At 51.8% G+C, this 12,500-nt stretch overlaps 1 protein-coding gene across 1 annotated transcript in view; it reads right to left on the minus strand.

Moving 5' to 3' along the window:
• Window positions 1-12,007, minus strand: part of LOC135096357 (serine/arginine repetitive matrix protein 2-like) — a 14,736-nt gene extending 2,729 nt beyond the window's left edge. Inside the window, 7 exon segments of the mRNA XM_063997818.1 lie at window positions 1,199-1,453; window positions 2,595-2,876; window positions 3,042-3,233; window positions 3,510-3,713; window positions 3,715-8,668; window positions 9,031-9,472; window positions 11,869-12,007. Of these exon segments, the coding sequence (XP_063853888.1) occupies window positions 1,199-1,453; window positions 2,595-2,876; window positions 3,042-3,233; window positions 3,510-3,713; window positions 3,715-8,668; window positions 9,031-9,326 (6,183 nt within the window). The 5' untranslated portion in view covers window positions 9,327-9,472; window positions 11,869-12,007.
• Window positions 12,008-12,500: the final 493 nt, after the last annotated feature.

The raw sequence follows: 12,500 nt of genomic DNA on the forward strand, positions 1-12,500 counted from the left end.
GAGTCCCCTACATACACACAAGTGGCTGGCCAAACACTGCATCAACACAAACAGTGAATAAACAGTGGGAATCTGCTGGTCTGAGTCCCCTACATACACACAAGTGGCTGGCCAGACACTGCATCAACACAAACAATGGATAAACAGTGGGAATCTGCTGGTCTGAGTTCCCTACATACACACAAGTGGCTGGCCAAACACTGCATCAACACAAACAATGGATAAACAGTGGGAATCTGCTGGTCTGAGTCCCCTACATACACGCAAGTGGCTGGCCAGACACTGCATCAACACAAACAATGGATAAACAGTGGGAATCTGCTGGTCTGAGTCCCCTACATACACACAAGTGGCTGGCCAGACACTGCATCAACACAAACAATGGATAAACAGTGGGAATCTGCTGGTCTGAGTCCCCTACATACACGCAAGTGGCTGGCCAAACACTGCATCAACACAAACAGTGAATAAACAGTGGGAATCTGCTGGTCTGAGTCCCCAAAACACACAAGTGGCTGGCCAGACACTGCATCAACACAAACAGTGAATAAACAGTGGGAATCTGCTGGTCTGAGTCCCCTACATACACACAAGTGGCTGGCCAGACACTGCATCAACACAAACAATGGATAAACAGTGGGAATCTGCTGGTCTGAGTCCCCAAAACACACAAGTGGCTGGCCAAACACTGCATCAACACAAACAGTGAATAAACAGTGGGAATCTGCTGGTCTGAGTCCCCAAAACACACAAGTGGCTGGCCAGACACTGCATCAACACAAACAGTGAATAAACAGTAGGAATCTGCTGGTCTGAGTCCCCTACATACACACAAGTGACTGGCCAGACACTGCATCAACACAAACAGTGAATAAACAGTGGGAATCTGCTGGTCTGAGTCCCCTACATACACACAAGTGGCTGGCCAGACACTGCATAGGCACAAACAGTGAATAAACAGTGGGAATCTGCTGGTCTGAGTCCCCAAAACACACTAGTGGCTGGCCAGACACTGCATAGGCACAGATGGGGAGCTGGTTTGGCCTACATAACAAAATAAATAGATAATGTTTTTTTTTTTGTCAGAGGACTTTCTCATCTCTACCTGTTGAAATAAGATTATCTTGGAAAGTTTAAAAATGGATGCATTACTATTACTACTACTACTACTACTACTACTACTACTACTACTACTTACCCTGAACAATACCTCATCCTCAGCATCAGAGGACGGCCCCTCCCCCTCCTCATTGGCTAACTGTTGTTGTTGTTGCAGTTGTTGTTGTAATAGAATCAACCTCTTCCTCTCCCTCTCTCTCTGACGTGCCTCCCTCCTGGCCTCCCTCTCTCTCCTCCTCCTCTCCTTCCTCTCCCTCCTCTCTTGCTTCTCTCTCTCTCTTGCTGCTGCTGCAATCTCTGGGTCCACCATGTCCTCGTTGATCCTCGGGATTTGCTGCAAAAGGAGGGAGAGAGTGAGTGAGTGGAATTGAGAGAGAGGATGAGAGAGAAGGGTAAAACTATTATTGTAAGAGAGAGAGAGAGAGAGAGAGAGAGAGAGAGAGAGAGAGAGAGAGAGAGAGAGAGAGAGAGAGAGAGAGAGAGAGAGAGAGAGAGAGAGAGAGAGAGAGAGAGAGAGAGAAATATGTAGCAGTAATAATAATAATAATAATAATAATAATAATAATAATAATAATAATAATAATAATAATAATAATAATAATAATATCTAAAACATTCTCTCTCTCTCTCTCTCTCTCTCTCTCTCTCTCTCTCTCTCTCTCTCTTTCTCCTAGTGCAACCTACACTCATAAATTATTTCTTGCCCTAAAAAAAGCTAATTTGGAATAAGACAAACAGTAACAAGTCCGAACATAGCAGTGTCCTACATTTTGGGATCTTAAACTCCTAGAAACTGGAGACATTACTGCATTCCAGACCTTGCCGTTTGTATACAAAGCTCTTAATACAAACACAAGAGACACGGGCTCATGATATTCAGTTAAGACAGACAGGTAACTTGAGGACGCCCTTCTGCTGAACCTCCCGTGCCCAACAGAGTGTCGTCTCACGAGGAACCAAGCACTGGACCCGGCTCTCAGACACAGTTAAAAACAAACCATTACATTCCTTTAAATTACTGATGAAACAACACTTAACAAGTAATTATTCATTGTATTTATTAGTTTTCAAATTGTAATCAGCTCTACTATTATAAACATATGTAATTGTTTGTAATTTGTAATAGTTATTATTATTATCATTATTTACTTGTGTTATTGATATCATTCTTTTTTTGCATGTATCTATAATTTGATTGGGTTAAAGTTATGAATTACTTACTATATAATTATGTACTGTCTTTTTCTTTTTTTTTTCATGATAGCTGAATAAAACACTGGTCTTAAACCTTAGTGTAAAATATTCATTAGTCCACAAAGACCTTGTGCTCCATGGACTGGCCATCACATATCAGAATGTCTATATACCAGTCTGTCTGTATATATTAACACCAATATATATCATTTAATCAATCAATCACAAATAAACACAATAACAACATATATATATACACACTCTCTCTCTCTCTATCTCACCTGCTGGAGGAGGGAGATAAGCCGAGCCACAGGTAACCCAGGTGTGTGTGGCCCACCTCCACCTCCCGTCACCCCCCCTGGCAGCACCGCAGGGGGGCAGGAGGGGGTGAGGGATGACTGGGCAGGGGTCACAGGGAGAGGGATGGCTGGGGCAGGGGTCTGGGTGGGGGCAGGGACTGGAGAGGGGGTCGGGGGAGAGCCTGGGACCCCGACCACTTGCATGACTCCACCAACTCCAACAACCTCTGCCCCTAACACCTGCATGTTGTCAGCTGGAACAACCTGAAGGGGAGGAGGTGGTCAGAAGTAGTAGTAGTAGTAGTAGTAGTAGTAGTAGTAGTAGTAGTAGTAGTAAGATTGAATTTCTATCTCTGTCTCTCCTTTCTGTATGTAAAAAACTTTCTCTCTCTCTCTCTCTCTCTCTCTCTCTCTCTCTCTCTCTCTCACCTGTATGACATTCCCTGCCTGCACTATCATGGGGGAGTGGGGCTGCGGGGTTGAGGCATCTTGGGGCAACACCTGAAGCATGTTCCCAACTTGAATAACCCTTGTTGTGGCGGTGGTGGCAGTGGTGGTGGTGGCGGTGGCGGCGGTGGTGGTGGCGTCAGTCCCCTCGGCTGCATCATAAGGGTACTGGAACTGTTGGGAGGAGGGGGGGTTAGTTTGGGGGTTCATAATTCCCCTGTGAAAGAATTACTTGTGTGTAATTAGTGACAGTTATATAAGTAATGTGTGTGTGTGTGTGTGTGTGTGTGTGTGTGTGTGTGTGTGTGTGTGTGTGTGTGTGTGTGTGTGTGTGTGTGTGTGTGTGTGTGTGTGTGAGGTCTCCCCTGCCTCTCCTGCTGTGGCTGTGTTGAGTGGTACAGTGCTGCAGTGCCACAGGCAGTGACACCCAGCCTGCCTGCCTCCCCTCACCTGCTGTGGCTGTGGAGGATAGGGCCAGCTGTACACCTGCTGCTGCTGCTGCTGCTGCTGCTGCTGCTGTTGCTGCTGCTGCTGCTGCTGGAGGTGCACGCCGTGCTCACGGCGCAGCCTCTCGTCCAGCGTGGGGCGGCGTGGTGACCCCCCCCCGTGGCGATGGGGGTGTTGCAGCGTCTCTGGCCGGCGCAGGACTGGGTCGGGGCTGCTGGGGAATGGGTGTTGGGGCGGGCGGGGGACGAGGGGGAGCCGGGGGCGCGGCAGAGGGCAGCTCTGAGTCGCTGATGGTGGAGTCAGCGTCTGTCTTGAGGGGGGCACTGTCCCCTGCGCTGCCCCTTCTGTACCGCACCTCCCCCTGCTCTGCCTTGGGGCTGTGGTGGTGGTGGTGGGACGCTTCCCACTCCCAGGCTGCCCCGCCCCAGCCCCGCCGCTCGTAGGGGTACACCTCACCCCGTGGGGAGGGGGAGCGGCGGGGGGACCTCAGCCCTGGGGAACGGCGCGGGGAGTGGCGTGGGGAGCGGCTGGGGGGTGAGCGGCCCCGCCCCGGGGAGGCACGGCGGCCTGGGGGTGGTGAGCGGCGCCCCGGGGAGCGGGTAGCACGGCGTGGGGAGCGCTGGGGGCTCCAGCGGTCACGGGGCGGGGGAGTGTAGTGGTGGTGGTGCTGGTGCTGGTAGCGTGGACTGCGCCACCCCGTGGGGCTGGCGCGGCGCCCCCCACCGGGGCTCCACGGGGGGCTGCGGGAGAAGGGAGGACTGATGCTGCTGCGGTACTGCCCCACGGGGATGTGGTACTGGCGATGGTCTGGGGGCGGGGAGCCCTCGGGGGTGTGGCGGCCGCCGCGCCCTGAGTAGCCGTCGGGCGGTGAAGCAGGGAAGCGGCCAGCATCTGGGGGGCGCTCTGGGGTGTGTGGGCCGTGGTGGTAGGAGCGGGCTGGGCTACGGGAGGGGGAGCGGCGCGGGGGGCTGGGGCCGTGGTGTGGGGCATAGCGCTCCTCCCGGGGTGGGGGAGAAGGAGAGGTGGGGCTGTGGTAGCGGCGAGGCGGGGGAGAGCGGCGCTCCCTGGCCCCCTTGGCCTGACGGGGCGGGGTCTTGGCCAGCCTGCCGCCCCGCCTGCCACGCCGCGCCTCAGGGCTGCCGCCGCCGCCAGCCTTCCTGCGGCGCCGGGGGGACCAGCTGCGGGAGCGAGAGTCACGGGTGCGGCGTGGCGACCGCAGCTTGGGAGAGACTCGGCCCCGGCCCCCGGGGGGACTGGCTCCCCGCGGTGGTGAACGGCTGTGCATGGGGGAGGCAGCACGGTGGGGGGAGCGGCCGCGCCCCGGGGACTTAGCCTTGGGAGGAGAGCGTGCCCGGGGGGGCGGGGACCGGTTCTTGTAGGGGCTGCGGGCACGCACGGGGGAGCGGCCCCGGGGAGGTGTCCTGCCCCTGGTGGGGCTCTTGCCGCGGGGGACTGGGGAGCGGGTCCTGGGCGGGGGCGTCCTGCTGCGGGGTGGTGAGCGGGTCCTGGCCTGGGGGCGGCGGGGACGGGGTGAGCGCCCCCTCTCGCTGGAGGAGTCCCTGGGGGGTGAACGGTCCTTGGTGGGGCTGGGGCGGGGCGGGGACTTGTGGCGCGTGACGGGGGACCTGGCACGGGGCAGGCGGCGGGGGGAGCGTGAGCGGGACCTGTGAGGGGCGCGCTCTCTCTGGACAGGGGAGGCCGGGGGCGGTGTCTGGTGGGGGCGGGGCAGGCAGTCCTGGGGTAGGTGCTCCTGGTGTGGTGCGGGGGACGGAGACTGCGGTGGGGACTGGTGTGGCTGGTGGTGGGTGGGGCGGGGCTCGGGGGCCGGGGGGTGCAGGATGGGGGGCTCGTCGTCGCCGCTGTCGTGTCCCCCGGGGGGCACCCGCGCCTCCTCCTCCTCCTCCTCCTCCTGGGGCAGGAAGCCCTTCAGGTCGGGGCGGGGCAGCCGCAGCGCACCCTTCGCCCCAAGCCTGAAGGTGATTGGGCCGGGGCGGGCGGGGCGCAGGCCTCCTCCTCCCCCCACCCCAGCCTCAACCCCCTCCCCCTTCTTCTCTACCCAGTGAGTCTTCTCCTGGTGAGGCGAGGCAGGCCTGGGGGAGGCGGGGCGGGGCGGGGCGTCCAGGCGGGAGGTGGGGATGGGGATGGCGGCGGGGGACAGCAGCACGATGGGGGGCACCTCCCGGGGTGGAGAGGCTGGTGGGGACTCATCCCTGGAGGCAGGGCTGGGTGCTGCTGGCAGGGGGGCGGGCGTGGGGCAGGGCAAGGGGACGGAGAAGGGGGGCAGTGGGGCGGCTGCCATGGGAGGAAGCGGGACCGGGGGCTTGGGTCTCGGCAGGGGGTCCTCCTTGGGCCTGGGGATGGGGGCTGGCGGGGTGATGGTGAAGGTGACGGGCGGCATGGGGATGTTGGTGAGGTCTGGGGTGGGTGGGGGGATGGGGATGGCGTCCAGGGTGTCTGGGGTGGGGTGGGGCGGGGTGGGCGGGGCAGAGGAGGAGGAGGAGAGGGACATGTTGGAGGGGCTGTACCTCTCGCTCTCTCTGGTAGGGTACGGAATATCCTCCAAATTGAATGTCTTTGCCCCGGATGCCCCGCTGGAGGAGTCCGGGGTCAGGTCATAGTACCCAGACGTGTCGCTGGCCGGGTAGCTCCTCCCTGACCCTGGGGTGACCCGGAGTGCCCCGGTTCTGCCCCGTTTTGGCGACGACTCCCTTGACGACTCCTTGCTATCGGCCCCAACCGACTCACACTCCCAGATTTGAGCTCTCCTCTCCGCCCCTTCCCTGTAGCCCCGCCCCATGGGAAGCTCAGGGGAGGATACTGGGGAAGGTGGCTCCTCTTCCTCCTCTTCTTCCTCTTCCTCCTCCTCTTCCTTCTCCTGTTCTTGCAGTCTTCTTGGTGGAGTATAAGAAGGGCTTTCATCATTATCTGAGTGTCTGCTGAATCTTCTACCCTCTTCTTGTTCCTCTTCCTCTTCCTCCTCCTCCTCTTTCTTCTTCCTCGAGGTGATGCGTTTATCCTCCTCCTCTTCTTCCTCCTCTTCCTCCTCCTCTCTGCCACTTATTGCAGTCCATTCTTGTCTCCTCTTCCTCTTGTCTCTTGTAAGTCTTCTCTCCTCCTCCTCTTCCTCTTCCTCCTCCTCCTCCATTTGTACAGGGGAGGATACTGAACTATCACTGCTCTTCCTCCTCCTCTTGACCCTCTTCCTCTCTTTCTCCTTCCTCTTCTTCTTCATCTCCTTCTTCGCTTTCTTCTTTGCTTTCTTTTCCAGTTTCTTTTGCCTCCTCTTCTCCTTCTTCATTTGCTTCTTCCTCTTCTTCTCCATCTTCTCCAGGGTCTTCTGTTCCTTCTTCTCCTCTTCCTCTTCCTCCTCCTCCTCTCTCATCCTCTTTCTTCTTCTTTCCTCCTTCTCTTCTTCGATTTTCATGTAGTCTTCCTCCTCTTCTTTATATAGTGATGTGACGTTCCTCTTGCATCTTCCTTCCTCCTCCTCCTCCTCCTCTTCCTCTTCCTCCTCTTTCTTCTCTCCTCCTCCTCCTCCATCCACCATCATAAGGAAAGCTTCATATTCTTCAGTCAAACAATCAGGGAAGACCTTTGCCTCACTCTTCTCTTCCTCCTCCTCCTCCTCTTCCTCCTCTTCCTTCATCTTCTCTGGGATAGTCTTCTCTTCCTCCTCTTCCTTCACCTGTACCTCCTGGTCTTCCTCTTCCTCCAAATTCTTGATTATATTTTTATTTTCCTTCCTCTCCTCCTCCTCCTCCTCCTCTTCCTCCTTCCTCCTCTCTCTCTCCCCTCTCTTCTGTCCCTCCACTTGCTCTTCTGTGTCCGAATCCCACTTGGACTTGGCTGACTTGCGTGTGGGGGGCTTCAGAGGGAGCGGGGAGGGGGCTGGGGCAGGGGGCGGGGCAGGGGGTGGGGTAGCAGAGGCAGGGACACAAGGTACTGTCCTTACTTCCTCTGGCCAGTTGTCAACGTGGAGGTACCAGCATTTCTGTGCACGGGGCGGCGATGGGGGCAGGTGGGTGGATGGAGCGGACCAGAAGGCCTCCAGGGCGCTCCACTCCTCTGGCTGGTAGTGGCGGATTTCAGTGCGGGAGAAGAAATGGGCGCGGAATTTAGCGGAGTTGATTGCAAACGATATGCTTGGTCTGGCATTGGTGTAGCGGACCAAGCTGGCCGGGTACTCCTTGTCCGAGCCGCCGAGGCCCTTGGCGCGGATAGGATACATCATCTTGGGGTCCTTGAACACCGCCCCACCCCGTGCCCCGCGGTTCTGCCTCCTCATCTGGTCGCGCCGCACTTGTCTCAGAAGCTCAAAGTCAAATTTTTCACTCTTAAATTCCTTCCACGATTTTGGCACTCTGCGGGGCCGTTTCCGGGGCTCGTCCTTCCCCGAGGCATCCGATGGGGCCTTGGCGTCCTGCGTGGCCTGTGCGTCCGTGCGTCTGTCCTTCTCCTTTGCCCTGGGGCGGTCCATTCTGTCGACCCTCTCCGGCCTGTCCCTGCGCCGCTGTTCCTTGTTTCTGTTCTGCCGAGCCTCGTACTCCTCCAGCCGGACCTTCATGGTGCGGCCCTTGGTCTCAAAGCGCTTCAGCTCCTCGGGGTTGTCCAGCAGCTTGGCAATCGGGGCCAGGCCAGGACCGTAAGGGTTGAAAATTATGTTCTTTAAACCCAGCGCCTGTTTCAGTCTGGATTCCTCGTCGCGAATCTGTTCAATTATTGATACTTTCTCCTCCTTCTTCTTCTTCTTTGCCCCGCCTGTGCCCCCGGGGGTCGGCGCGAGGCCCTTCTTCACGTCGTCGTCCCCCGGCAGGGCAGAGTTGGCAGCTGGACGTGGCGTTTTTGTCAGGGTGAACGAGGAAACTTTCATTGTCTTGCCAGAAAACGCCAGCAATCTTTTCTTGGCCTCTTTACTCCCCAGCAGCTTGGTCACCCCCGTCTTGCTTGCCGTGGGGGGGGCCACTGTCAGGGAGGGGGTCGGGCCAGGGGGTGGGCCGGCTGAGGTAGATGGGGCTGTTGCATCGCTGGTGGTGGTGGTAGTGGTGGTGGTGGGGAGGGGTACTGGAGGAGGCTTGGTGAGGGCTGGGGTGGGTGGAGGGTGGCTCAGGCTGGGGGTGGGGGTAGCATCATCATCATCAGCTGTGACACGGCTGGGAGAGTACCTGCAAGAGAGAGTGCGTGTGAGAGAGAGAGAGAGAGAGAGAGAGAGAGAGAGAACATCAATTATTTCTCTCTCTCTCTCTCTCTCTCACACACACACACACACACACACACACACAGGTAATAACAATAATATCTACCCTATATTGTATTGCACATTTTCATAATCACTACTAAATTATCATCATCATCATCATCATCATCATCACTATATTTTATCAATAATAGTAACAGTATTTATGTACATAGCATTACAAATATTACTATTATTACTACACACACACACACACACACACACACACACACACACACGTACACACACACACACACACACACACACACACACACACGTACACACACTCACCTCTCGGCAGGGGGGGTGGGGAACATCTGGCCCCCCGCAGTGCCCGGCATCCTGCTGAACAGAGGCACAGGGCCAGGATGACGCGGGGGAGGGGGGCCAAGGAACGGGGGTGGGTGTGAAAAAACAGGGGGGGGCAGGGAGAGGTTTGGTGGGGGTCCAGGGGGCAGCATGATCTGTGGGGGGGGCTGTGGAGGGCGGGGTATGAGAGGGCCGCCTCGGAGAATAGGGGGTGGGGGGCCCTGTCGGCTGCCCACCCCCCCAGGCAGGGGTATCTCATCTGGGAGGGGGATGTTCATGGTGGGGGGAGAGGGGTGGAAGAGTAAGAAAGGGGGTGTGGGTGTGTTCTGGGGTGTTTAGGGGTGTCTGGGGTGTGTGTGTGTGTGTGTGTGTGTCAGGGAGGGATGGGGTGGAAGTGGCTCAGGTCCTCCCAGCACACACACTCCTGCAATATATAAAATAAATTAGACAGGGCTTAAACAACAACAACAACAACAACAACAACAACAACAACAAATAATAATAATAATAATAATAATAATAATAATAATAATAATAATAATAAAAAAACAATTAATAATATTTTCTAATTATTATTTTTTTTTTTTCTGTAGGAGTGACACTGGCCAAGGGAAACAAAAATCTAATAAAAAAAATGTCCACTGAGATGGCAGTCCCATAAAAGGGTGAAAGCAGTGGTCAAAAATTGCTGAATAAGTGTCTTGAAACCTCCCTCTTTAAGGAATTCAAGTCATAGGAAGGTGGAAATACAGAAGCAGGCAGGGAGTTCCAGAGTTTACCAGAGAAAGGGATGAATGATTGAGAATACTGGTTAACTCTTGTGCTAGAGAGGTGGACACTGCACTTATAAATAGAAATCTTTTCAAATAATTTCTTTTTTGTATTCTACTGGCTGTGACCTTCTGTGTATTGCTGTGTATTGCTGCGTAAGGCTGTGTATTGCTGGGTATTGCTGTGTATGGATGTGTACTATTGTGTATTGCTGTGTACTGCTGTGTATGGCTATGTATGGCTGTGTGAGGGTCAAAACAGGTTACTGGGAATTAAATAGGGGATTAATCATATTATAAGCACAAAATGACACAAATATTTCATCCTCTTATGTGAAAAGGATCACAACTAAGCCCAACAAAATATTAATAAATAAATAAATAAATAAATAAATGAATAAATAAATAAATGAATAAATGAGGTAGGCTTGGTTAGGTTGCGGGTTCCCCGTCAACAGTTGGTGTCAATAATGAGACAAAAAAATTAAATGATTGCAATAATTACTGTTTAAATAAGATAATACAAAAATAATAAGAGATGCAATTATTTTGTTTATGTAATCTGAACAAAATAATACAAAATAATAGTATTTGTATGTTAATTTAAGCATAGAAACAAATAAATAAGTAAAAACAGTACAAAAAAAACAAGATATATAATTATTTTCATGTAATCTGAGCATGAAAATACACAAAATAAACAAAATACACAAACAATACTAAGATATACAATTACTGGTATATGATAAGCACAACAATCACTGTAATGGTCAACATGATTATTCGAGGCAGTGAGTAATGTCACTGGCTCTTCCTGCGCTGTGCATTTGAAGACATCACCACATGCTGCTCACGGGGGACTCGTTGTCGCCAGTGTCTCAGTGCTGCCTGGCGTTGAAGCTGTGGTAGGAAGCTGTGTATGGTAATAAGCACTGAAGACTACTTGGTGTTGAAGCTGTGGTAGGAAGGTGTACGTCTGGTGACAAGCATTGAAGACCACCTGGTGTTGAAGCTGTGGTAGGAAGGTGTGTATGGTAATAAGCATTGAAGACTACCTGATGTTGAAGCTGTGGTAGGAAGGTGTGTATGGTAATAAGCATTGAAGACTACCTACTGTTGAATTCATAGAAAATAATTGTGATATTACATGTGAAGATATGAATTGATGTCTCTGTTGCTTTTTGGCAATTATTTTGATTAATTATGAGGTTAAAAACAAACAAAAAACAGCTCCAATCAAAATTCTACATTTCCTGAGGCCATGACACCATATTTGCCTCGGAACAGACCCCATTCGCGAAGCGCCACGATTGGCCGAGCCCTTAAGCCTTTCCAAATGGCCAAAATCATTGTTATATTACAATTACACAATATATTCCAGCAAAAACTTACCATCTAATTGATAAAAACAAGAAAAGTAACAATAATAATCCATACTTTTATAAGTAACACTAAATAGTACCATCAAAACTGTGTACAATAAGGTTAATGATGCTGTACTGGGCTCTCTCTCTCTCTCTTTCTCTCTCTCTCTCTCTCTCTCTCTCTCTCTCTCTCTCAGTGTATTTATGAGGTATATAATGTGAATGATGAAATAATGAGTGGAATAGTTGGCTTCACTAATGCACAGCTAGCAACTAACACCGCCCAGCCAGCCAGGGACCACAACACGTCACTAGTGATGTACTGGGGTCTTTTCTCTCTCTCTCTCTCTCTCTCTCTCTCTCTCTTTGTCTCTCTCTCTCTCTCTCTTTGTCTCCTTCTTTCTCTCTTTCAGCGTGGCAAGGATCACAATTCCCCGTGTATCAAACAAACAAACAAACAAACAAAGACAAACAAAACAACGACAAATTAAATGAAATAAGTGATACAGGAATGACAAACATATCTAACGTATCCAAACAAACGCCATAATGAAAAAAAACCACGAACAATGAACAAACAACTCGAAAATAATATAAAAATCGGCCAACTTAACCCAAACATCCCCTGCCCTTATCATCCTCTCAGTTTCCCTATTTCCCGGCCTTCCACACCTTATTTCCCTTACCTTGACTATTCCAGGGGCAGGAAATAATTAATTTCTCTTATTTCCGTTCCTCTTCGTGGCCTTTTATACCGGGAATCTTCACATTTCAATTCCTATCTGCACATGTACAGCGGCTTTGGATCCTCCATCTTGGTCTTGGTCTGGGTCCTTCTTGTTTACATCACTCGCATATTGACCGCTAAAATTATCGCACTCAGCTGGGTTTTAGTTCAATAAATGCCTACAATGATATTTCCTCTTTCTTATTATATATATAGGAACTGCAATAAAGATGAGGGCGAGTAAATACGACCTGCTGCGAGTAATTTCAAATAAATTATGTTATGAACATTAGGTATAGATGCGATTTCGCAGAAGGAAAGCAAATCTGATAAATTAAAATTGGGGCAGAACAGAATAACAATAATGTTTCTGAACACACAAGATATACAGCAATAGAGGCTTTCCAATTATATACAAGGAAAGGAGCGTGTTAAGAAGAAACACTACAGGAATTAGCAAGGCTCTCAATGGTGTTTCTCATATTAAGAGAACTCGTGCTAATCTGTCACTAAAACTCTATAAAAACACCTTTAAAAACCCGTGTCAGTTTGAATAGAGACGTAGAAGTGTTATTCTTTATTTAAATTAAG

The sequence above is a fragment of the Scylla paramamosain genome, unplaced genomic scaffold, assembly GCF_035594125.1.
Source record: "Scylla paramamosain isolate STU-SP2022 unplaced genomic scaffold, ASM3559412v1 Contig3, whole genome shotgun sequence".
Taxonomy (NCBI): Eukaryota; Metazoa; Arthropoda; class Malacostraca; order Decapoda; family Portunidae; genus Scylla; species Scylla paramamosain.